At 48.9% G+C, this 25,166-nt stretch overlaps 1 protein-coding gene across 4 annotated transcripts in view; it reads left to right on the top strand.

Moving 5' to 3' along the window:
• Positions 1 to 25,166, top strand: part of LOC144752216 (arf-GAP with Rho-GAP domain, ANK repeat and PH domain-containing protein 1-like) — a 309,705-nt gene that overhangs the window by 259,930 nt on the left and 24,609 nt on the right. For 3 of the 4 annotated variants that reach the window (XM_078640182.1, XM_078640183.1, XM_078640184.1), the window contains 5 exons: positions 5,075 to 5,168; positions 9,774 to 9,963; positions 10,293 to 10,338; positions 14,159 to 14,331; positions 14,804 to 15,019. In XM_078640182.1, coding sequence (XP_078496308.1) covers positions 5,075 to 5,168; positions 9,774 to 9,963; positions 10,293 to 10,338; positions 14,159 to 14,331; positions 14,804 to 15,019 — 719 coding nt within the window. Of the gene's footprint in view, positions 1 to 5,074; positions 5,169 to 9,773; positions 9,964 to 10,292; positions 10,367 to 14,158; positions 14,332 to 14,803; positions 15,020 to 25,166 lie in introns of all 4 variants that reach the window. The other variant, XR_013594053.1, reaches the window with a different exon arrangement.

Genomic DNA, 25,166 nt, shown 5'->3' on the forward strand with positions numbered 1-25,166 from the left:
CGCAACGGCTGGAAAGCGGCTGAGGCAGGGGTTACAGAAGGCAAACAGGGGGCACGGGGTAGTGGAGGAAAAACAAGGGAGACAAATATAAAAAAACACAGGGCAGCAAAACAAAACTACACAGGAAGTATGACAAGAAATGCAACAGTATCGGCCTCCCGAGGCAGAGGGGCCTCGAACCTGCAGCAGCAGCGGTGATAAGCAGCAGGGACACACCGTCCCACTGGTGGAGCTGTGCGGTGTGGGGGAGCGACCTGCCTGAAGACAGGGTCAAGGGTAGCTCTTCTCACAGTGCGGCGGCCGCCATATAAAGGAGGTAGGAGGGAGGAGCAGCTGGGAGGCGGGAGCGGGGCAGCGAATGGGGAGAAGTGGGTGGGGCCGCAGTGGTGTGAAAATGGGTGAGGCAGGGGTTACAGAAGGCAAACGGGGGAAGAGGGGTAGCGGAGGAAAAACGAGGGAGACAAATATAAAAAAACACAGGGCAGCAAAACAAAACTACACAGGAAGTATGACAAGAAATGTAACCGTACCGGCCTCCCGAGGCAGAGGGGCAGCAGCGGTGATAAGCAGCAGGGACACACCGTCCCACTGGTGGAGCTGTGCGGTGTGGGGGAGCGACCTGCCTGAAGACCGGGTCAAGGGTAGCTCTTCTCACAGTGCGGCGGCCGCCATATAAAGGAGGTAGGAGGGAGGAGCAGCTGGGAGGCGGGAGCGGGGCAGCGAATGGGGAGAAGTGGGCGGGGCCGCAGGGGACGCAGCGGTGGGAAAATGGGTGAGGCAGGGGTTACAGAAGGCAAACAGGGGCAGAGGGGTAGCGGAGGAAAAACGAGGGAGACAAATATAAAAAAAACACAGGGCAGCAAAACAAAACTACACAGGAAGTATGACAAGAAATGTAACAGAACCGGCCTCCCAAGGCAGAGGGGCAGCAGCGGTGATAAGCAGCTGGGACACACCGTCCCACTAGTGGAGCTGTGCGGTGTGGGGGAGCGACCTGCCTGAAGACAGGGTCAAGGGTCGCTCCCTATTTACATGTATTGACCTTAACGTAGAGAACTCCTAACAAGTTGATATCTTACCCTTGCCCTCTATCAAAGCCCTCTCCGGGGAAGCTCTCTCATCCCAACGCACAATTATCAATACCTCCTTTCAAGGCATCTTTTACAGACCGACCCCATCGGCTGAAGCATGTAGGTAGCAACCGTACAAATTATAATCGCCCTCCTGACCATAGGCAAAGGGGAGCCCTACCTCCTAATAGTGCTGCACCTCTCTGCCGTCTTCAACACCTTTGATAATTTCTGCCTGAAATCTGGAGGAAGATTTACTGAAAACATCCTTCCCTGATTCTCCCGGTGCCTATCCAGTGGACACCAGTTCATTCACTTGGGCATCTCCTGATCTGGGAAGATCCCGATGACCTGAGGAGCCCTACAGTGTGCTTACTTGTCCCCTGCCATATTCTTCTTTTCTCTGTAGCTGCTTGAGACATCTGTACTTTAACCCCTTCGCTGCAGCAGCTATTCCGCCGCAGCGCTAAGGGGGAGGCAGGGCCGCACGGCGCTTCCGTACTCGTGACGGAACCGCTTCGTCACGGCCCTTGGGTGAGCTGTGCTTGCGACGGAACGGTTCCGTCACGGCCCCGCCTGCTCTTTAGAACGTCAGCGCAGACACGGCGAGCGGGCTGTGACGGAACCGTTCCGTCACCAGCACAGCCCACCCGAGGCTCGTGACGGAACGGTTCCATCACGAGCATGGGAGGGGTTAAAGTGTCCTCAGTTCATAAACTGCCTGCACAGCATCCACACCTGGATGACCATAAGCTTAACCCCACTCAGACAGAGGGCCTGATTTATTTACTGGCGGCGGTCCATTTCTTCAGCGTGGCGACGTAGAAATTGAATTAATCCCCCTGATGGAGATACCGTCTGCCGGATTTAGAAATGTCGGTCAGGCCAGCGGACATTTCTAGCATTGGCAGGAACCCCTGTCATGGCGTTTCATGTCAATGCATTGTAACTTTGATGAAAGTCAAACATGATGAAGCCATCTGCAAAGTGACATTTTTTTTCGTTTAAAAAAGAAAAGTGGGATTTTCTTTTTGGAGATAAAAAAAAATGCCCCCTTGCCATGGGAGTTGTCTCCCATTGGGGTGCAGTAGGGGGTAATTATATGTTTTTATTTTATTTTTTAACCCCTTGCGTGCTTGTGACAGAACCGTTCCGTCACAAGCCTCGGGTGTGCTGTGCTGGTGACGGAACGGTTACGTCAGGGTCCGCTCGCCGCGCCTGCGCTGAGGGTTCTATTGAGCGGGCGGGACCGTGATGGAACGGTTCCGTCACAAGCACAGCGCGCCCGAGGCTCGTGACGGAGCGGTTCCGTCATGAGCACGGGAGCGCCGCGCGGCCCCCCCTCCGCCTTTCCACTGCGGCGGAATAGTGAAGGGGTTAACTGCCCTGTACATCCAGGAATTGCCTGACTGTGACATCTAAATTGGGCGGGTGGACATTTACCCAGTTATCTGTCGGCCAGCAGAGAAGTTTCGTCACAGCAGAGACAGTGTAGATTCTGCCATTGTCAAAATATGGTCTGTCCGCATCTAAATTGGGAAGGTGGACTTTTACGTTGGTAGAGGGGAAACTCCGTTGCCGTTCTCACATATAAATTGGGCCCCGAAATTCTTACTGTTTGGCAAGAACAAGCAACAACTAGTCTGAACCTGGCTCAGTGACCTGAACCTGGACAGGTTCAAACCCCAGCCCTTCTTCCAGTGGGGGCTGGTGACTTTTGAAAGTGTTGGGAAGTAAAAGTAATCTTCGACTGTCACCGAGTGAGCAAAGGAAGTCATGCCAGCTGACCCAAGAGGGTTTCAGCCTAAAGACATTCCCCCAGATTCATCAAAGTCCTGTTTTGCGAGTCCTTAATAGCGAATATCAAGGGATCGCTATTAAAGACTCGCAAAACGGGATGCATGTAGAAATCGCAATATTTTTTGCGATTTCTACTGCTTCCTTATTTGCGATTCGCTAATTGCGAATCGCAAATAAGGAATGGCTTTCCCATTCATTCCTATGGGCCTAAAGGCCCATAGGAAGGAATGGGGAGTCATTCCTTATTTGCGATTAGCAATTAGCGAATCGCAAATAAGGAAGCGATTTCAAGGGTGCCAGGGTGTCCAAAGGACACCCTGTAGCACCCCTGAAATGGTAATGTACACTGGTGTTGTGCACACACATGTCCAATTGACATGTGTGTTTAACATACAACTTAGAAAAACGCACTAAAGTGCATTTTTCTAAGTTTTCGCTATTTACCACGTAGTTAGACTTCGCGGTAAATAGCGGCCCCAGATTGCGAATTCGCAATTTTAAAACGGTTCTTGAATTGCTTTTAAGAAATCTCAAATTGAGATTCCTTAAATGCAATTATTCGCAATTTAGCGATTTCTAGATTTGTGATTTTTGCATTTGGGATGATGAATCCCAAATGCAAAAATAGCGCTCGCAAAGGGCCAGATTCTCAGAATCCGGCCCTTTGCGAGCGGATTTTGGCTTGATGAATCTGGCTGATAATCTCCATCTTCACTATGTAAATGTTTGCAGATGGGCTTTGTTAGCGTAATCCCAAAACTTAACTCCAAGGCAGTGGAAAGGTAATATGTAAGCACTATATGGAACAACTTTAAGTAAAGGATAGATAACATTTAGCCTTTTGTCATTATTTTCCCAATTACCGCCTGCATAGAGTGCTGTCCTTCCACGTGCACATTCATTGCGTACCAGTTTGGCACCTGAAATCTTGTGATACATTGACACAGACATAGACCGTTTCAGGTGTGGTCCCAGAAATCTGTGAGTGGCTATAAATGACAGTGCACTACCACATCAGGCTTTAGTAATATATTTATTAAAAGTGACTTTTCAAAGATAAACTGAGAAACATTCCTGCCCCTGCCCTGATGGCAATGCTATTAGTGAGCTAAGAGGCAAGTCAGGGGCCATGTGTACCTGATATGTGGGCTAGATTCCTATTCTGCACAGGGCAAGTGTTAAGTCTATTAAATCAAACCAAGTAGGCTGTGAGCAGGAATGCTGAACTCCCATATTGGAAGGTGCTCTCATGTGGTGATGAAGAAAAGGCTGGCTCTGTAAATTCAAATATTTACCCAGAATTACATAATGAGACCAGTTCATGGATCAAGAACATCACAGTTAGGTCGAGTAGATTATTCAAGTTACTGGACCTGCAGTTCTAGTAATAGTTTTATGATTTTTTAAAGGCCTAGCCAAGAAAATCGAGATGGCTTGGTGCCTGCTCTGCACTGAAGAAAGTGAAACCACTCCTCACAGAAAGCTACTTCGGAACTGCTATTATGCTCTCCATCTGGATGGTAGGATCCCCCCGTTCCGAGGGCTCTCAGAATCCACACTCGCCCCCTTAATTGCATCCTGCACGCCGAGGCACGCCTCACCGAGGACTTGAAGACATATGAGTACATCTCCACTCCTCTAACGATATGCCACTGGCTCCATTTGTGAGCCCCAACCATTTTCTAAACCTGTTGCAGCATCTATAAAACCATTGAAACCAGCACCGCCACATATCTGGCGGACATGCGCACTACTTGCGTTAGCCATTGGCGCACCAACAGTCGGCACACTATTACACTGGAGATGAAGAAGTGCCAACACAGCAGGCGGCCGTCTTTATTTATGTGATCAGGAACCTTAACTACATCTCTGTATCTACAAGGACTACCCAAATTCTGCCCCAATTGAGGAAACAGCTGAAGCCACACCTGCTTTGGTTGGCTGTATTATTCTTCTAATGAAATAATGTGAATTGATATGTCTAAAACGGGACTGGGTACGCACAAGGTCAGGCTTGCAGCCTCCGATAGCTCCATTACCATGGAGGGCAAGATCACTCCTATTGGCTGAAAACATTGACCCATACCATGTGGGTTGGGAAGGATGGGGGAGCACTAAAAGCCTGTACTTTGCCTGAACCCGCAGCAATCTTTGCATCAGCTGTGATGTCTCTCAATGCTTTTCCTTATTTGTTTTTGTGGCAGGCAGTGGGTGGAGATCTGGACCCCAACAGACTGCCATAGGTGTGAAGCCAGCACCCCGGAGAAAGCCACACTGATGTATCGGTTCCTTGCTCAGGTAGGTCTGCTTTATCCTAGGCAGGACACAGGGAAGGCGGGGGACATCCCAGACGACTACTGCAGCGTAGGTCAGGATCTCTGCTGCTGGGACGTACTGCTCCCGGATACTGTGATCTAAAGAAGCAATGCACTGCTTTACCCATTTCTTTATTAAATATATCTGAATCCAAATGCAACATAAAAGAAAAGGTGTTTACGACCACCACCCCTCACCCATACTTCAACCTTACTTTCAAACTCCCAGATTCCATGCCCGCTCCTGGTGAACAAAACTCTAATAAAATATTGCATATAACCCACATCCTCCCTTTGACGGCACATAGACATATAGACAAAGAAAAACTGAAAAAGTAGGATATGGAAAGGAAAGAAAGACTGTGTGACCTTTCCCACCGGCAGCCTATAACTCCATCAACTGGACCCACGGCCACAGACTCTGCCTACATGAACTGTCTGTCAGCCACTCACCTTATCAGAAAACTTAACCTTGATGTTCATCCTACGTTGTCCCCCTCATGAGTCCACTGTGCCTCTCTTCTCTTTCTTCACTTGTCCATCCTCCATGCACCAGCACATTTTAATTTCCTTATTGCAATTACCGCTCCTCCTGCAGCCTGCAAAGGATCCCTCCTCTCCACTCAAAATATTCCCTTTTCCACATCCCCGTCCTATTCTCATTAAATCCACAACTGAGCCGATCTCAGAAGTATTTTATTTATTTTTATTGATTGAATGCGATTTTCTATAGCGCAAACTTTACCTGAAGGTGTCAGAGCGCTTTACATAAGAACCAGTTGCAAAACATAGGGATTTAGGATTACATGCGGTACATAAAAGATACAAACAGAAAAAATTGCAAATGTACAAGATGTAGAGTCACACAAGGAAGAAACTAGTGGAGTTATCTCTATATACATAGGGAAGGGATACGGGTGGATATACTCTAAGAGCCACATAGGAATGGTAAAGAGCACAAAGGTCTACTGCATATACTAGTGATTAGAGTTATCTCTATATACATAGGGAAGGGATACGAATGGACAAGATGGCGGGTCAGAGTCCAGAAAAAAGTGGCAGAGAACAGCAGCAAAATGGCGGCCAGGACAAAAGAAAAAGTTAAGAAGTCCTGGAGAGTCCGTGGCGTAGTTTATTTCATTCAAATGTGGCTGCAGTTGATCTTTTTGCGCACTCTGAAGTTGGCTGTGATGGGATTTGTGGCACAGGATGTGCTATTCGCTCAGGATAAAACAATTTGGTGAAGTGGAGAAGCCGGGATTAGATTGGCAGCAGTGCCCGCGGGGCCACGGCAGAGACACGCTTGCAGCGGGGGCAAGATTGGCAGCAGTGCCCGCGGTGGGGGCAGATCAGGTAGTCGGCAGTGCCGGAGATGGTGTCCACGCTGCTCCTAAGCATCCTGCCGCCAGCCCCGCAGCCCGCGGCAATGGAGGCAGCAGCAGGAAGGGCCACGGCAGAGACCTCTTGCACCGGTCAATTCATAGTCGGCGTCCTGTGCTGAAATGGCTTTGCAGAGGGTGTGTGGCGGGAGCTCCGAGTCTCAAGTCTCGCTTCCAGGCGCTGCATTGCACTTACACCTTTTCTGATCCTTTCTCGGCAGCGCTTGGGGACATCTCAGAGTCCCCGGTCTTGCTTCAAGGCGCTGCATTACAGTAGGTTCCCTCCATAAGCTTTCAACCTAATAGCAAAGGGAGTTCACGCCTAGCTGCCTTTGACATGCACAGAAAGTTCTCAGGGATGCCTGTGAACCAACCCTGATCTACAAGGAATCTTAAATTTTGTGTACGAAGTTCTGCTGCAGCATACAGCTCGTATTAGGTGATACATTCATGCAACACAGAATAGCATCTCTAGGCACTAGCGGCATTGCCATAGGTCATAATGAAATAAACTTTAGTATCAAACAAGCCATAAGACCTCTGGTTGAAGGGTTCTGTCCTAACCAAGACTGTCAGATTGTTGCCTGGTTGCGGGGCTAAAGCAGCGTAGCTTCTGCCTCCCATCAGGATGCATCTGGCATACATTATGATGCTTAGTATCCACACCTCAAGCTGGTAGGGTAATTTAATTTACTTTGTATAGCACTTTTAAGGTCCTTCTTCTCCTTACCTTTCTTTTGGCAACACACTCCTGTCAAATGCATAACTTTCCATATTCTGCCTTTTCCAGTTAGCCTGAGATTCACTTCAAATTCACCCTATGTCCCTGACTGTTGGACCTAATGAGTACAACAGCATCCTCTCAATGCACAGCCCTCTTTCATCACTCTTCAGTTGGATTGAGACTTCCTTTTGCTTTACTCTTATCTGACCATCATGCATACTGACACACTTTTTTTTCCTAGCATAAAGTCCCTTTACTTCTTCACTCACTTGTGCCCATGTTTATTAACCTTAAAAAGCTGTTTTCTGATTTGCATAAGCAATGCCTATGCAGCCATAAAGTTCAATGCATTTAGTTGCCTGATGTGGTTTGTAAGACCGGAAAGCCAAAATCTCATCTCCCAGCTGCATCACTTTGTTACTCTCCTGTTTTGTTAATGGCATTTGTATATTGCACACTCTGCCATTAGTGTGGCCTCATACTGCAGTCAGGGGGATCTTACACACAGCATACTTAGTTCGTTTGTGGTGGTATGTTTTGGATATCTCGTTGTAGTCCATTACGACCGTGGGTGTTTTTATTTTATTTTAGTTCGAGCTTTCGGTATGAGGTTTTGTTGTCGGAAGGTCTGGCCGTCCCGATGGCTTTACCTATTTCTTGGGTCAGTAAAATGCCCTTTACCCAGTACTTGTGTGTGTAAGGCGTCTCCCAGTTGCCAGTGCTAAGGGGAGACCAGTGATAGCTTACAGTATGCCATATCACTTCTGTTTCACAGTGTATGAATTGTTCTGTCTTATTTGTTCTGGTTAATGTTTGCATATGCTGTACTTTATTGACAAGTGCCTTTCTGTGCACCTTCCATTCAACCCGCCCTGCTGCAGGCAGACTGCTAAAAACTGTGTTCTTCTACGACACAGCACAGTGTAGCAAATTTGCACATTTTCTTCCATTCAAAGGTTGGTGTCCCTCTATATGTGGTGTAGAAGCTTTTTACAATTAAAATGAAAATACATTAATATTAGTTGCTCTACTTTTGAATCCACACATGCGTATGATGATGATGATGAGGACAATTGAGATTTATAAAGCCACGCATACTCCAAGTAGTATCCCGGCGCTAAATGTAGGCTGCTTGCAGTAGTGCTGAGCATAAAATCATGTTTGTAAGAAGAGCCATGTTTTTAATTTCTTCTTAAAGATGGACATCTCTGATGTGGCACAAAGTTGCAAGGGAAGCTTATTCCAGGCGATTAGCCCAAGATAAGAAAAGGATCTGCCTCCAGCCCATTGTTCTTTTGCCCACTACGCCACCCCAGTTTGGACCCAGCCATATGCAAATCAGTCTTGACCCTGTGCCCCATGGGAACATAAACCTTTTTACAATTTTAAAAATGTCTTTAGATTTATTGCCGGGTTCTTTAATCCTAGTCTCAAGTGCAAGCTTATAGGTGTGCTTGTCATCCAGGTTGTAACTCTTTCACCATTTTCTTTCACGGTGTTTACAATCCTTTTTTACAGTCCTAGCAATCTCAGTGAACCAGGGGGCTGACTCTTCGGTTCTGCGGGAACTGGATGAGGAGTCCACATGGAACTTTTGCAATTAATCCAATTTCATTATGATGTATTAAAGTGTGTCTTGGCTTACGTTTAACTATGCCTCAATTATGCCCCAACGCCATCTTCTTTAAAATGGATGGTGAATCATGACTGGTTCTGTGTTTATACTTCTTGACTGCCACTACGTTTAGCAAGACGTACAGGTGTGTGCAGATTCTAAATGCCATTGATGGTGTTGACGACATTAAATTGACACACAAAGGTCCATAGTAGTTCAAGGTTGGGGTGCGTTGAAGTTGTGTCCCACGACCCATGATGCTTACGTGACTTGGTCTCTCTGCCGTGCTCTGTGGTTTCTTACAGTTCGGTTTTATGTTGCCGCTCAAAGAACATCAAACTTGGTCCTTTGTTCCACTGTATAGGCAGGTTCCAACTTCAACAGGACAGATCAACAAATTAGATGCTGGCCTTGTGATTCTATGCACATGAGAGACTTTATTTTGCATTGCACTTGTAATGGGTGGTGTAGTAGCAGTACTCCGTGGACTAATTATCGCCTGACAAAAATACTGTGTCCTAAATATCGTTTACAGAAATACAAAGTAAAAATAGAAAATCTACACTCAATGAGGCAATATTTTTGTAAACAGTATTTAGGACACTATTTTATCAGATGATAATTGTCAGCAATATTCTGACATGTAAACTATTGAGCAGTGCTAACAGGAGGCCTGTTCCTTTCTTCATGCCACATACATTAATTCATGCAAGAACCTGTAACTTCCACACTCTTCGATCTCTCCATCTTCACCTCGCTGAATTTCTTACCATCAACCTTGTGCCTTATTCTCTTTTTTGTTTCCTCGTTAGTTTGCCTTCTTCCCGCCTCAATTTCACATGTTCCTCACTAACGTTCTTCGTTTTCCAGGCACTGCTGCCACATGGAGGCGATGATCCCCAAGTGATTGAGAAGTCGGAGAGGATGACCCAGATTAAGATAATGGATGAAGAATCTGAAACTGGGCAGATGGCCTGGGCGCTGCGGAGGCCGAAGGACATAGCCATAGTCCGAGCCGCACTGAAGCAGAGCTGCTTGTTCACCGCCATCCAGGACATCAGTGAGTTTAAGGCACAATATCATCTATGAGCTGAGCTTTACTCAGAGGTTCAAGAGAGAGACACCCTTCTCTTAGGGCTCTCTATATACTGCTCTTACAGTGCCCCGCTGTTGGTTTGGCCAGCCTCTTCCCCATTCCTGGCAATTAATTCTATAGCAGAACAGATGTACGCACTAGTTGTGTTCTCCGCTTACCACCCCTAGCAGATGATTCTACCATCTCATGAACTATGGGCACAGAGCAGCACTATCACAGGTGATCCTTCCAGAAAACTATTTAAATCCCTCTCTCGTGTCTTTGTTATGACATATGTCTGGTTTCCCTCATAGGTTATGATGTTGAAGAGAGTAAGATGAGGATCCAGACCAAGGAGAGGTACGCTGGAGCAGGTGGTGGTCATCGGGTAGGAGTCTGCTTGGGAAAGGGATGAGGGTTGTCAAAGTACCATTCTCTTCAGTATTGAAGGTTGAGTTCCAAGTTGCATGGGTTTAGACATGGGATACACGCACATAGGTTAGGAGATCTAATGTGAGAGGTATAGGGCCATATGTATCAACATCCTGATTTGCGATTCTCAAATAGCGATTTTTTAGAAATCGCTATTTGAGAATCGCAAATAGGGATGTATGTAAAAAATTTAAATTTTTTAGCGATTTCTTAATATTCCTTAATTGCGATTAGCAAATTACGAATCGCAATTAAGGAATACTTTCCCATTCATTTCTATGGGCCAGGAGGCCCATAGGAATGAATGGGAAGTTATTCTCAATTTGCAATTCTCAATTTGAGAATCGCATATTGAGAATAATTTCAAGGGTGCAGGGGTGTCAAAAGGACACCCTGTTGCACCCCTGAAATAAGCATGGGTGCACATGTGGTGCACTGAGGGTATGTGCTTCACATTGCACTTTGAAAAATGCAAAAAAGTGAATTTTTCAAAGAAATCGCAAATTACCACCAACTTGAAGTTGGTGGTAATTTGCGATGGCTTAAGCCCAAATTGCACTTTTTTGGTGCTTCTTACATTGCATTTAAGGAATCGCAAATTTTGCGATTCCTTGTTTTGCCTTAATACTTACCATTTGGCAAAAATGCATTCGCAAACGCCGAAATTCTGCGAATTTCGGCGTTTGCGAATGCAATTTTGCTTGATACATATGGCCCATATTGACATGAGCTGCTGCTGTCTGGTGAACCATGTGGCAAGGATCTCTCAACCGTGCCACCTATCTTTTGACTTTAGGGACAGTACACTAGACAAGAAAGAATATGAACTGGAACAAAGTATGAACTGCAATGGAAAATCAAAAGGCGAATATGAATAGTGTAGGAACAAAGATATACCTTGAAATCAAGCCAGCGGCACGGCAAGATCATTGTAGGTGACTGCCTGGGCACCATCAGATGGAGAGAGGGCACCACCTTGGAGCTACTGGCATAGAAATGGCACCATTGTCATGGAAGGTGGCATGAATATGTATTTCTTTCCTGTGGCTCCAAAATACCACTCCTGCTAGGTTCAAGTAAATTCTAGGCAATTGAAATATGCAAGGTGGTTTTTAGCTGAACCAATTTCTAGGTGTCTGTCTCTTCCAAAACATTTTTGTTAATATACTGTTTATAGTTAGATTTTTCAAACTTTCCATTGACAAAGCTCAACTATCCTTCTGTGACTCTAGTTCAACACTGTCATGAACTCGCCAAATTATTTTCCACATTACTTAGGGCCTCATTGCAAGTGTCCCAGTCTTGGAAGTGATGGAGTGGTAATTCCTGATAATTCCAGTTAATAATGCTGAGGGTCCATTAACTCTGAGGGGAACAGAATTAAAGGCATTCTGGGTTGAAGCCACACAATCGCCTGAGTAATGAGCAATGTATGGTTTATTTCATTTCCCATTCTTCTGGTACTTACTCCTGCTCCCCGTTAGTTTCACTTGGAGATTTTAGCTGCCGTAATCTGCAGGGGAACGTGGCCAGTCTGAAGTAATTTCAAATACCTAATAATGACCATGGGGCTGGTAAAAAGGGTCACCGACCCCCCCTCAAGAGTGTCAGGCCTCTCGTAACGAAGCCCAAGTGTAATATTTATGTATTTGAGGTTTCCACTAGAAGGCACCATGCTTATTGTAATGACAGAGACCTTTACTGTTCGAGACATTCAAAAAAAGAGTTGGATGTACAAGTGATATTAATGTACAAGTCAGAGCGCTCTACAATCTGAGACAATTAGTAAGAGAACGCTGAGTAAGCAATTACAAAAGTAGAGTAAAGGAGGAGCCTAGAGAGAGAGAAGGAGGCTACGTTCCCATGGATTAATGCCATCTTCACAGTATTCATGTTGCGGGACAGAATTCCACCACCTCCCATGACATTGGCATTATTCTTCAGTAACGCCGCATATGAGACATTGGGCGGCCGATTCGGAGTACCTTAGAAGCTTTCCCTGTGGTCATTTTTCTAAATCGGAGGCTCCTGAGAAGGTTTCAGATGGTTCATCATGTGGACCATGAAGGAACTTTGACAGAGATTGAGACTTCCTGCTCCCCTCCGCCAGGCCCAAGACGCTACTACTTCTGGCATTCGAGAAGATTCCTCGGCTTGGCCTGGAGCGCTCTGCACTAGATGACACCATGCAGCTGTCCAGACCTACACAGACACAGCACATATGAAGCCCTAAGGCCTTAGTGTCAACTAGCCCTGAGACCTCTCAAACTCAGCCTTTCTTGAAGGCCTCTATTTGACCATGACTGCCAATATAGACAGCAAAGAGGCGACAGAGGCTGGGGAATGACCAAACAAGCAGGTGAAAAACTGAAGGTTCTGCCAACATTGGGAGCAACAGAATTAGGAGTAAAATATGACAAAATCTCTCCAGTCTAAGGAGAACAATCCAAGCGCCATGAAGTGTAAACCCTAGTGAGAACTAAACGGCCAGGTAGAGTTTAAAAATAGAAACGCCCAAAGAGCAAATATTTATGCAGGATTAATCCTTAAGTAATTGAAAACCCAGGCAAAAGAAAAAACACGTATTGAAACATCATATGACATGAAATTCCTAGTGGCCCAAGACTGCAAGGAATTAAAACTTAAGGAAAAAGCTGGCACTAAAAACACAAGAGTAAAACATCTCCATTATTAAAACACTGTTTAGTGAAAGTCATTGAGCTTGAGGGTCCATCGACGTAAGACACTAAAACCATTAGATGTATAAAAACTATCGACTGACAATCCCAAGGAGTGAGTAAAATCTCTCAGGACTGACTGAAATTAATATTGGGTTAAAACTTATATGAATTGGATGAAATTGTTAAAGTACCCAGAATTCAGGTCACCTTGTAACTTTTCACATAGTGCCTTCTAGTTGCCACCACTGAGTGGGCCTTGCCAGAATGTGTCTGATGGTCCAGCCTGAGAATTCCATTGATATGCCCTGGGCCAGACCAGTGAGTCTCTGCTGAAAAGTCTTTTATTGGATAATCTGAGCAAAGTGATTGAGGCTCAAACACTCACTGAGGCTTCGATGAGCCCTTCTCACTGCTCCTCAACATAGGCCGCATTCACAGAGCCAATTGCATTTGTAACTTCCATTTACACACTCAAATGGAGTTTTTATGAGGATAAATTATGTTTGTGATTCGCGAAAGGTATATTTAAATTTGTACATAAATGTCTCTCATACTTCTCCCAGTGGGGGCGGATAGGCTATGTAGGATTGGAATCACTTATATAGGAAGTTATCCAGTTCCTGTCTCCAATGTAAAAATGGTCAGATATTTTTCCAAGGTAGGTGATGAGAAAAGAGTACTCACAAACCCGGTTAGAAAATAGGGGAGGCGTCTCTCCACGAGTACAAATATTTAGCTTCTTTCGGAGAAAGAAAAATGCACCCTTGGCGGTGTGCACGAGAGCAAGGTATGGCATGGCATGACATGGGCGGCTGTTTACAGGGCTAATAGTGTGTGAAGCTGTGGCAAGCATGACAGACCCCATGCTGGAGTGACTGCTACTGTGCAGAATGATGTGAAGGTACATGTCCAGTTGTGCGTAACTGTGGCAGGGCAGGCACTGATGAGAGCTTTAATTATGTCAGATGCACCTTTTAAGCTACCCTGGCATGAGTGTGGTGACCTGGTCTTCTGTCTCATGCTGAGGCTTGTTTATCTATGATATGCCTCGGTTTTATTCATTCCAGATCCTGGGAGCTGGAGTTCCTTTCTCCAAAGGAATTCGAGCACTGGTGCTCTGTCCTGTGTGACATCACTGCACCGCAGGCGTCCACCTGCAACAAAGCTGGAGCAAAATCAAAAAAGCACTGTTCGGCTTCCGACACCATACTGCACTGCCTGGAGTATCTAAACCAGCACGGTGAGCTACCACTGATGGAACTGCGTCCTGTAGGATAGGTGGATGGGAGCGCAGCACAGTGAGCTGCCACTGACTGGACAGCATCCTGAAGGATGTGTAGCACGGTGAGCTGCCCCTGACGGCACAGTATACTGTAGGATGGTGGGCGAGAGTGCAGCACAGTGACCTGCCACTGACAGCACAGCGTCCTTCAGGATAGGTGGGCGGGAGTGCAGCACGGTGACCTGCCACTGACGGAATAGCGTCCTGTAGGATGGTGAGCGGGATTGCAGCATGGTTATTTGTGGGCAGGATTTTCCCCGAAAGACCAACTTTGTCCACATGGCTATCACTTCTTAAATTGCCTCTTATAATGGATTATGTGTCTATTTTCTGTTTCTTTTTATTGACTGAGGTGTCGTAGGGCTTTTTGGTGCTTCCTTTAATTTTGCTGACATGGGTTCCTACTTAATGGTTTCTTCTTCTCCTGCAGCCCTGACGACAAATGGAATCTATCGGCAGTGCAGCACGAAGTCAAGACTAGAAGACCTGCTGGCCTATTTGAGAAAAGAGGCTCACAAACCATCCTTAAAGCTGACCAAATACACAGAGCATGAGGTGGCTGGGGCCCTGAAACACCTCTTGCGGGAAATGGACCCTGCAGACTTGTTCACAGAGGAGCACCTCACCCAGTGGATGAGGGCAACAGGTGAGCAGCATTTGAGTTCAGTTAATGTCCCTCATTATGAGTCGGGGAGTGATTGGGTGGATATCTTGCACAAATAATTCTGCTTGCTGCAAGGATTCAGTAATTAACATGTACCATTACCCACTCCGCCGGTCACACGCTTGACCCCATCTACTCCGCAAGCCCCCACGTCTCCTTCAACCATACCACCGAACTCCACTGGACCGACCACCGCTGCATCCACTTCACATTCAAGAAACCCACCACGGGGGGGAGGAGCTTCGCGCGCAACCGGGATGGTCGCGTGAGCACAGGGCTCCCGGACCTTCGTCACCTCCGGCATTTATCCTGACTATTATCCTGGTTCTGACGACGAATCATTGAAGATGAAGCTTAACTGATATTATAGTTGCTTCAAAAAAATGATTTGGTCCAAGGGAACCGATTTTATGACGATTTGAACTTTCCTGGCCTGCTCCATGGATCTGCCCCAGGCTCGAGTTGATGTTCCGCCTGGACGGTAATTGAACAACAGCGGCTTCCCTGATTCTACTCTCGACCCTGGACTTGGCTTTCGGTTTCGTTTTTGGCCCGGACCCTTCTATGCAGCAGTTGCCCCGCCGCCCACGGACTGCTCCCCTTCGCGGTCCCACTTCAGGGCCACTTCAGGGCCGGGACTGTATATCACCGCTCGGCGTGGAACACACTGTCCTCCGGTTGAGCATCTGTGGGTGACTCGACGTAGCCATTTTCACCAGATCTCGGGGTCCCCTTGGGGGCGCAGCTTCCAAAATGGCCGGCAAGCCCGAGGTTGAAAAGCGGAAGACCAAGACTGTTCACCGTGGGAGCTCCATACAATCTAATGTCATGGACCGATACACCCATCCTAAGGGATCCCCCGGTGGAACGGGTAAGCCTCTGACTGACAAGGGAGATGACTCTATGGCGGACGAAGACCCGACTCTGCACGACATTATGGGCGCCATCACGAGTATGCAGACCTCAATCGGTGTGCAGTATGAAACCCTGGCGCAGAAACTGGACACAGTGGCAATCGATGTCAACTTGATCAGGGCGGATGTAGCCAAAACGAACGAAAGAGTTAAATCCCTGGACTTGAAGACTTCTAGCCTCACGACGGACGTCTCCGATCTACAGACGGAGGTCCGCAATCTACGGTCCTCTAATGACTCCTTCTCCCGTCGTTTGGAGGATTTTGAAAGTCGTTCTAGGCGGAACAACGTCCGTATTGTGGGTGCCCCTGAGAATTCAGACAACTTAAATGTCAACCTCATCGTGGAGGACCTCATCGTCAATCATCTCGCACCCAAGGGCCTGAGTAAATTCTTTGCGGTGGAGCGGGCTCACAGAGTGCCGGGAGGTAAACCTAAGCTGGGTGCTACCCCGCGGCCCATCATCGCCAGGATCTTTCATTTCCGTGATCGGGATGCTATCCTGCAGGCGTCACGTTTGGGGGGGCCTACGAAATTTGAGAATACGACGGTGAGTTTTTACCCCGACTTCACTCAGTTGGTGCAGAAGCAAAGGATGGGGTTCCAGGAAGTGAAGAGACGACTCAGAGACAGGGATATGAAATACGCAATGCTATTTCCAGCTCGGCTGCGTGTGGAACATGGAGATCGGACGTTCTTCTTTGATCACCCTGAGGCTGCAAGTGACTGGCTCGACACACTCCCCAGGCAGCAGGAACATCCTGAACATTCCGGTGGAGCCGGGGGTGGACTGATGGAACGGGAATAGTAATGTGACTTGGGTCGCTGGACTACATATGGATCTTTGACACGGTTTGCAGATCCTTTAATTTGCTTCATTTGAGGTGGTTCTCCAGGGGTGGCGGAGGGAGTGAGTCTCTTCCTCCTCTGGGGTTTCTTTTCGTAGATTAGTTCTTTGCTAGGGCGACAGGCACACTGCAAGTTGGGAGGGCCTTTGAGTCTACCGCAGGGGTGCAGGGTGGGGGGGTCTTGTTTCTAGGGTAGGTTGGGGGGATGAGAGGGGGGGGGAGTTGTTATGGTTTGATTCTCTTCAAGGCACAAAATCGATGGACTCCTGGACTTAGCTATTGCGACTAATGTGGGGTGGATGCTGCGACCATGTTTGGGATGGGGATAGAGGGCTCAAATTGTTGTGTTGGAATGTTAATGGGTTGGGGGATAAGATAAAATGTGGCGTGGTGTTACAACTCTTGAGACGTCTCTCCCCTGATGTTGTGTTGTTGCAAGAAACACATCTGATAGGAAACACATGCCAGGCCATGAATCGAAGGGGTTACCGTCTCCTGGCACACTCCGGCTTCACCACTGGCTCCAGGGGAGTGGGTATCTTGATCAGAGCCTCCCTCCCCCTTGAGATCGATGCTGTCATTCTTGACGACAGGGGGCGATATGCCGCCATTACTGGGCGATGGGAGGGGAAGGTCATCACTTTGCTCTCTGTTTATGTTCCGCCTGGCCTTCAGACTACGACCTTCGCTGACTTGGGGAGGGTGGTACTGGGGCTGCCGGAGGGTGTCCTTGTGGTGGGTGGCGACTTTAACTCTGTGGTCTCCGGAAATGTCGATCGCTACCCGCCTAGGGATCTCGGGAGGTCCCAGTCCTGGCTGGGTGGCTTCCTTGACACTCTGGGACTGATAGATTGCTGGAGGCTGCTACACCCTGGACAGTTACAATACACCTTTCATTCTGGTGCACATGGTAGTCTCTCGAGACTTGACTATATCCTGATGCCCGCAAGACAGGCCCGCACGTGAAGGAGATCAGACATTTGGCTAGGGGTATTTCAGATGACTCCCCCTTATGGCTCGCAATGGAACTGGGACCGGAATCTGAGGGTCGGGTAGCCCCGATCAACCCTTGGTATCTCCGTGACCCTAAGATACGCGCAGAATTGATCAAATCCCTCGACCATTACTTTGTGGAGGATGTTGGGTCTGTGTCATCGTCTGTCTCGCTCTGGGAAGCTTACAAGACGGTTATCCGCGGCCATGCCTTATCGTTAATCCATAACGCTAAGAAACGTAAGTGCGAGGCTGTGGTCCGACTTGAAACGGAGATATCAGACATAGAAAGAGAGCTGGAATCTGATGTTACCCAGGACAGGTTACACCTTCTCGGCCTCAAACAAACTGACTATAGAGCGTTGGTCACTGATGCCGCCAAGGTGATGAGTAGGGAGCAGCAAGGCCGTATGTATGATGTGGGCGATAAGGCTGGAAAGTTGATTGCCTGGTTGGACAGGAAGGAGAGGGCTAGTCGTGTGGTTCCTTCGATTGAGAGAGCGGATGGAGTGAGAGTGACTGACCCGGGTGAGATTGTGGAGTATTTTTTCTGAGTATTTTCAAAATGTGTACTCCCCAGTATCGGACAGACCGGAACAGGATTCGCATTTGCTTCTGAGAGACATTGCTTTGCCCTGCTTGTCGGCTCTGGATAGGGACCTGATGGACATGACACTCTCCGTTGAGGAGATCGCGACCGCAGTCCCCTCCGTCAGATCGGGAAAGGCCGCGGGTCCGAATGGACTTCCCATCGAACTCTATAAGCTGCGACCGGATAAAATAGCACCGCATCTCCGCTCAATGTTTTTAGAATCGCTAGAAGCGGGTGCCCTCCCGTTCGATCAAAGACTTGCGTCTATTGTCGTGATTCACAAGGAAGGGAAGCCGCGGGATTGTTGCACGTCGTACAGGCCCACCTCGCTTTTAAGCGCCGAGCCTAAGATCCTCGCAAAAGTGCTCGCGAATCGTTTAATCACTGTTGTCTGCGACTTGATCCATCCGGATCAGTCCGGATTTATTCCGCACCGAAACACGGCACTGAACCTTCGACGTCTACATGGCGCCCTTGCGAGAGCGTCCTTGTTGCGAGAATCGGCCATTTTGGCTTCTTTGGACGCCACTATGGCGTTTGATACGCTGGGATGGCCATACCTCTCGGCTGCCCTCACCAAGTTTGGTTTTGGCCCTGTTTTCATCAGTTGGGTGAAATTACTGTATCATGACCCCTTGGCTCAGGTAGTTGTTAATGGTCGTGTCTCTGGATCGTTTTCTCTCGGACGGGGTACTCGCCAGGGATGCCCGTGTCTCCGCTTCTTTTTGCCCTCGCTTTGGAACCATTGGCGGCTTGGCTGAGGTGGGAGCGGTCAATGAAGGGTATACGCTGGACCCCTGATTTTGAGGACCGAGTGTCGCTTTATGCTGATGACATCCTGTTATACCTCACGTCACCTCAGAAGTCTCTTGTAGTGTTATTTGATGTGTTGACTTCCTTCGGTAAAAACTCTGGCCTTGTGATCAATTGGTCCAAGTCCTGTGTGTACGTTCTCTCGGGAGACCCTCCTCTCTTGCCTCGTGGGTGCCCGATACAGGTGGCACACGCAGGTTTCAAATACTTGGGGGTGTATATCACCTTAGATCCTGTGGTTCGTTATGAACGTAACCTGCTGCCCCCGCTTCAGCGCTTGCGGTCCGATGTCGAGGCATGGCGTAAACTTCCGTTGTCCCCGCTTGGAAGAGCAGCTCTCTTCAAGATGATGTTGTTGCCCCGATTTTTATATGCCCTACAGAACACTTGCGATACCATCCCGGCCAGTTACTTTCGGGAGATTGAAGGCTTGCAGAGACAACTGATATGGGGCGGGCGGTCCCGTATAGCCCTTGCCAAGTTAACACTTCCTTGGTATGATGGTGGAATCGCTCTCCCGGATGTCAGGCGCTACTACTGGGCCTCCCAATTAGGGGCGATTAACCACGGCACGTACGATCCCACATCGAACCCCCGCGTTCGAAATGGACAGATGGTTGCTGCCTGGTGGTGACTACAATAGGGCGCTCTATACGAAATCCGCAGGGAGGATGCTCACTGGCCCTACTAGGATAGCGGTGCAAGTATGGCATCGTGCGAATGATGCCATGGGATGGAAGGATAGACTCACACGCACTACTCCTCTTTATGCCTCTGAGAGGCTGGGCTCCCTATGGAAGACGAAAGGCTTTGATAGGTGGGACGTGATTGGTATATGCAGGGTGAATGATGTATGGACTAAGGATAGGGTCAAGACCTTCGAGGAGTTGAGACTGGAATATGACCTGGGTGACAAGGAGTTTTTTAGATATGCCCAGATTCGACACGCGCTGATGGCGGTTTTCCCTCCGGGTACTACTGTTCCGGAGGTGTCGCCGTTTGAAGACCGGGTGCTGGATGGACACGTTCCCGACAGTACGATTTCGCTTATTTACAAAAAGTTGATAAACGATAGGACCGATCTTCTGCAGCGACTCAGGGAGGCCTGGACTGGCGATGGTTTGGAGTTAGACGACGAAGACTGGCAGTCGGCCATATCTTCGCCGAAAGAGGTTGCAATTCCGGCCCGCCTCCGGTTTGTACAGCTTAAGATTCTCCACAGGATCTATGTTACCGGTCCTCGCTTGGTCAGCATGGGTTATGCTTCGGATGGGCTGTGCAGGCGTGGTTGTGGCCTCCCGGGCACCTTCCTTCACATACTCTGGGAGTGTCCGGTGGTTGTTCGTTTCTGGACTCGAGTGCATGCAGTAATGGAAGAGGTCACGGGTGTTGCGTTGTTGCCTGAAGCTAGACGATGCATATTGAATGTTTGGGAACCAAATGATTATGGTTCGACGCAGACTCAGTGGGTGACCTTTGGCAATATGATTGCTAAGAGGGATATCACCCAGTTGTGGGGCTCTCAGAGGCCACCTACAGTTCTGGCATGGAAGGAGAATATGGACTGGTGCATGTTCAGGGAAAAGACGGTGTATGTGGCACGTGGCAGGCCTCGCAAGTGGGGTAAGATTTGGGGTCAATGGAACTCCTACCGGGGAGACATATGTACTCCTCCCTTCGCAAACTTGGGGGCAGATCTTCCCTCCCCTTGACCCAACATGCCTGCTAATATGAGGCTCGGACTGTCTCTGGACTTGCTGCCTCCCTTAATCCTCCCATTGTGCACTGTCAACGATTGTATTATGAACTTATGCTTTCCTCCCCGCAGGACGCTTTGCCATTCACTTGATTGTACTGCCTTGATTCTTTATTTTTGTTTTTGTTGTTAAAAATTTCAATAAAAAGAAATGCAAAAAAAAAAAAAGAAACCCACCGCACCCAACAGATGCCTCACCGCTGCTGGAGCAAAGTCACCGAAGACCAGCTAACCACCACCCTCGCCCAGAGCCCACCCGCCGACTATACTGACCACGACACCGCCGCTCGCAACCTCAGACAGTGGATCAACGACTGCGTCAACACCCTCGCTCCAATCAAGAAACCCTCCAACAATCATACCAACAAGAAAGCCAGCTGGTTCACTGAAGACCTCCGGGCCTCCAAGCAAACCTGCCGAAAGCTGGAGAAGATCTGGCTCCGTGACCGAACATCGGACAGCCACGCCGCCCACAAGAATGCCACCCACAGACACCATCACCTCATCAGATCCACCGAAAGGGCCTCCTTCAAAGACCGCCTAGACAACAACGTGCACCACAGCAAAGAGCTCTTCAACATCTTGAAGGAACTCTCCAACCCCAGCTCCAACACCCACGACGTCCCACCCTCGCAAGACCTGTGCGACTCACTGGCCACCTTCTTCCACCGCAAGATCAGACATCCACGACAGTTTCAACGCCACGACCGCCCCGAGAACCACTGAGACCTCCGCCCCCACGACCACCATCCGCACCAACCGCCTGCTCTACTGGACCAACATCAGCGGCGATGACACCATCAAGATCATGAACACCATCCACTCCGGATCTCCGTCAGATCCATGCCCACACCACATCTTCAACAAAGCCAGCACATCCATCGCACCCCATCTCCGGAAAGTCATCAACTCCTCCTTCGAGACAGCAACCTTACCGGAGAGCTGGAAGCAAGCCGAGATCAACGCCTTACTCAAGATACCCAAGGCGGACCCCAAGGACCTCAAGAACTTCCGGACCATCTCCCTGCTCCCGTTCCCGGCAAAGGTCATCGAGAAGACCGTCAACGAACAACTGACACGCTATCTCGAGGAGAACAATATCCTGAATCCTTCCCAGTCCGGGTTCCGCAGCAACCACAGCTCCGAGACTGCCTTCATCGCCGCCACCGATGACATTAAGTCCCTGCTGGACAACGGAGAAACGGCGGCCCTCATCCTCCTGGCCCTGTCAGCCGCCTTCGACACGGTCTGTCACCACACACTACGAACACGCCTCCACAACGCTGGGATCCAAGAGAAGGCCCTGGACTGGACCACCTCCTTCCTCTCCGGCAGAACACAGAGCGTCCACCTTCCCCCCTTCCGCTCCGAAGCCACCAAGATCTGCGGCGTACCCCAGGGCTCATCCCTCAGCCCAACCCTGTTTAACATCTACATGGCACCGCTCGCCCGGATCGCCCGTCGGCACGACCTCAACATCCTCTCCTATGCCGATGACACCCAGCTGATACTCTCCCTCACCAAGGACCCCCACACCGTCAAAACCAACCTTCACGAAGGAATGAAGGCCGTTGCTGAATGGATGAGGAACAGCCGACTGAAGCTGAACTCGGACAAGACGGAGGTCCTCATCCTCGGATCCAACCCTTCGGCCTGGGACGACTCCTGATGGCCGACCGCACTGGGAACCACTCCAACACCCACCGACCACGCACGCAACCTAGGGGTCATCCTCGACTCCACCCTCTCGATGACTAAACATGTCAAAGCCGTCTCCTCCTCCTGCTTCAACACCCTCCGCATGCTCCGTAGGATCTACAAGTGGATCCCCACTGAAACGAGAAGAACAGTTACCCAGGCCCTTGTCAGCAGCAGGTTGGACTATGGAAACGCCTTCTACGCAGGAGCCTCGGCCAAACTTCTGAGACGGTTCCAACACATCCAGAACGCCTCTGCAAGCCTGATCCTCGACATCCCTTGCCGCAGCCACATCACACCCCACCTGAGAGACCTGCACTGGCTCCCAGTCAACAAGAGGATAACCTTCAAGCTCCTCACCCACGCACACAAGGCACTCCACAACACCAGACCAACGTACCTCAACAGACGACTCCGCTTCTACACCCCCACCCGCCAGCTCCGCTCCGCCGACCTCACCCTCGCTGCAGTCCCCCGCTTCCGAAAAACGACCTCAGGTGGCAGATCGTTCTCCCACCTCGCCGCCAAGACCTGGAACACCCTCCCCATCCACCTACGGCAGACCCAAGACCTGCTGACCTTCAGAAAACTCCTCAAGACCTGGCTTTTCGAGCAGTAGCAGCATTCCCTACCCCAGCGCCTTGAGACCCTCACGGGTGAGTAGTGTGCTTTACAAATTATATGTTTGATTGATTGATTGATGTGCAAGAATCCCTCTTGTAGGAAGCAGGCTCTATATATAGAGGACCAAAAAGAGGTCCAGGAAAACCCTTGAGGAATTACAGAGCCACAAATTACACCCCAAAGGCGCTCTATTGTGGTAGTGTGGGCGAGCAGTTGGGCAAATCAGAGGGTAGTACTAAGCATTTATTACATACACACAGGCAGTAAGGAAGACCAAACTCCATAAAAAAATCCAACACCAATTTATAAAAATAACGCATGCTTTTATATGAATTTAGTTATCAAGATCATCGGAATCAGCTAAGTACTTTTAGCATTATGAATTTGTACAGTTTTCAAAAGCTGACAGTGCAATTTTTGAGAGTAGTAATGTTATCCTATGGGGTACTTAACTGTGACTTACAGGACTGTTCTCCAGGATGTTAGGGGAGTGTGGGAGCTGGTCCGAGGCCACCTGAACAGGTCACCTCTGGAGGCTCTGGGGCATTGGGGTGCAGAGGTGTGTTACAGCATTGGGTGTCCCCCTCACTTCAATGGGGAACGGTCTGGTTGGAAAGAATCTGCAAATAGGGACTGGTAGACGAGTCCGGGGGAACCCACGGGGGTCTCGACCCTTGAGGTGCTCGGGCACACAGGGACACCAATGGTCCACTTCTCCTGGGTGTTGTGGTGTCTTTTGACGTCGGATCCGGTGCTGGAGTCTCTCGCGGTTGGAGAGGGCCTGCAGAAAGAGGCTGCTGGTGGCGGCTTGAAGTCCAGTCTTGGCAAACCCAAGGGTGGGTTTAGCTTTTGTGGATCTGGGGACCCTGTTGGCACTGTCATGTCCTCCGGACTCGGGCTTTGGGGCACGGGTGCATAGGTGCTTTGATGTGTCAGTGGTCGGCGACTCACACTTTGTTTCTGCCGCAGAGGGGCAACAGGACAGTGGGTGGGGGGCACTCACAATGTGGGTCTCACTGTCCCTGAAGTCCTTCGATGTGCAGGTCGGTTTTCCTCTGTGTTGTTGTCTGGACTGGACACAACAAGCCTTGGCTGCTGACAGGGGTCCAGTACCCCAAGTATTGGTGATGTGCGGCTCTGGTGGGCCCTTGCATCCCCATACTTGGAGGGAGGACACATCTGACCTGTTGGAGTACAGCTACCTCTTCCTGGGCGACTGCTGCATCGATAGTCCTGGTGAGCAGCAGGTCGGTGAACCGGTTCTTGCTTCTTTTGTTCACAAACTCTCATTTGCACATGAGTTGGAATTTTGGCACAACTTGTTATGAGAGCCAAACAGTGGGAAAACAATAAAAAGAAACCCTAATTCTTCAAGGAGAGAGTCCCTCAAAGACAGTACAATTGGAAATTGCTTATGTGAAGGTACGATAAGGTACCAGTCAAATATGGGTGTTTGGGGGCTGCAGATGGGGAAGAGAAGGGTGGGTTCCTCTACTGCCTCATTTGCAGGTGGTGAGATTGATAAATCTATGACTCCCTCCTGGGCACAGAAAAGAAGAGTGACTTAAACTACACTCTCAAGGGCACAAAAATAAAGACATGATTTAAACCTATTTTGCTTTTTAAAAAGGCTACTCACTGATTCTTTTCCCACGAAGGCTGTGAGTGGTAGGTTGCACTTTAACTGAGGTAGTTATTACGACAGGAGAGCTGAAGTCTCCACCAAAGCATGGGACCATGATTTTGGGTGAGATCATGTGAATGGCCCATTCTGGAAACACCTTGTGCTACACATTTCCAGTCGAAGCCACTGGGTATGGCCATCTTGTATTGGTTTTCTCTACTAGTCTCTCAATTCAGGATACATGTCTTTGGTGGCCATCTTGGAATG

This window comes from Lissotriton helveticus, chromosome 4_2 (genome assembly GCF_964261635.1).
Source record: "Lissotriton helveticus chromosome 4_2, aLisHel1.1, whole genome shotgun sequence".
Classification (NCBI taxonomy): Eukaryota; Metazoa; Chordata; class Amphibia; order Caudata; family Salamandridae; genus Lissotriton; species Lissotriton helveticus.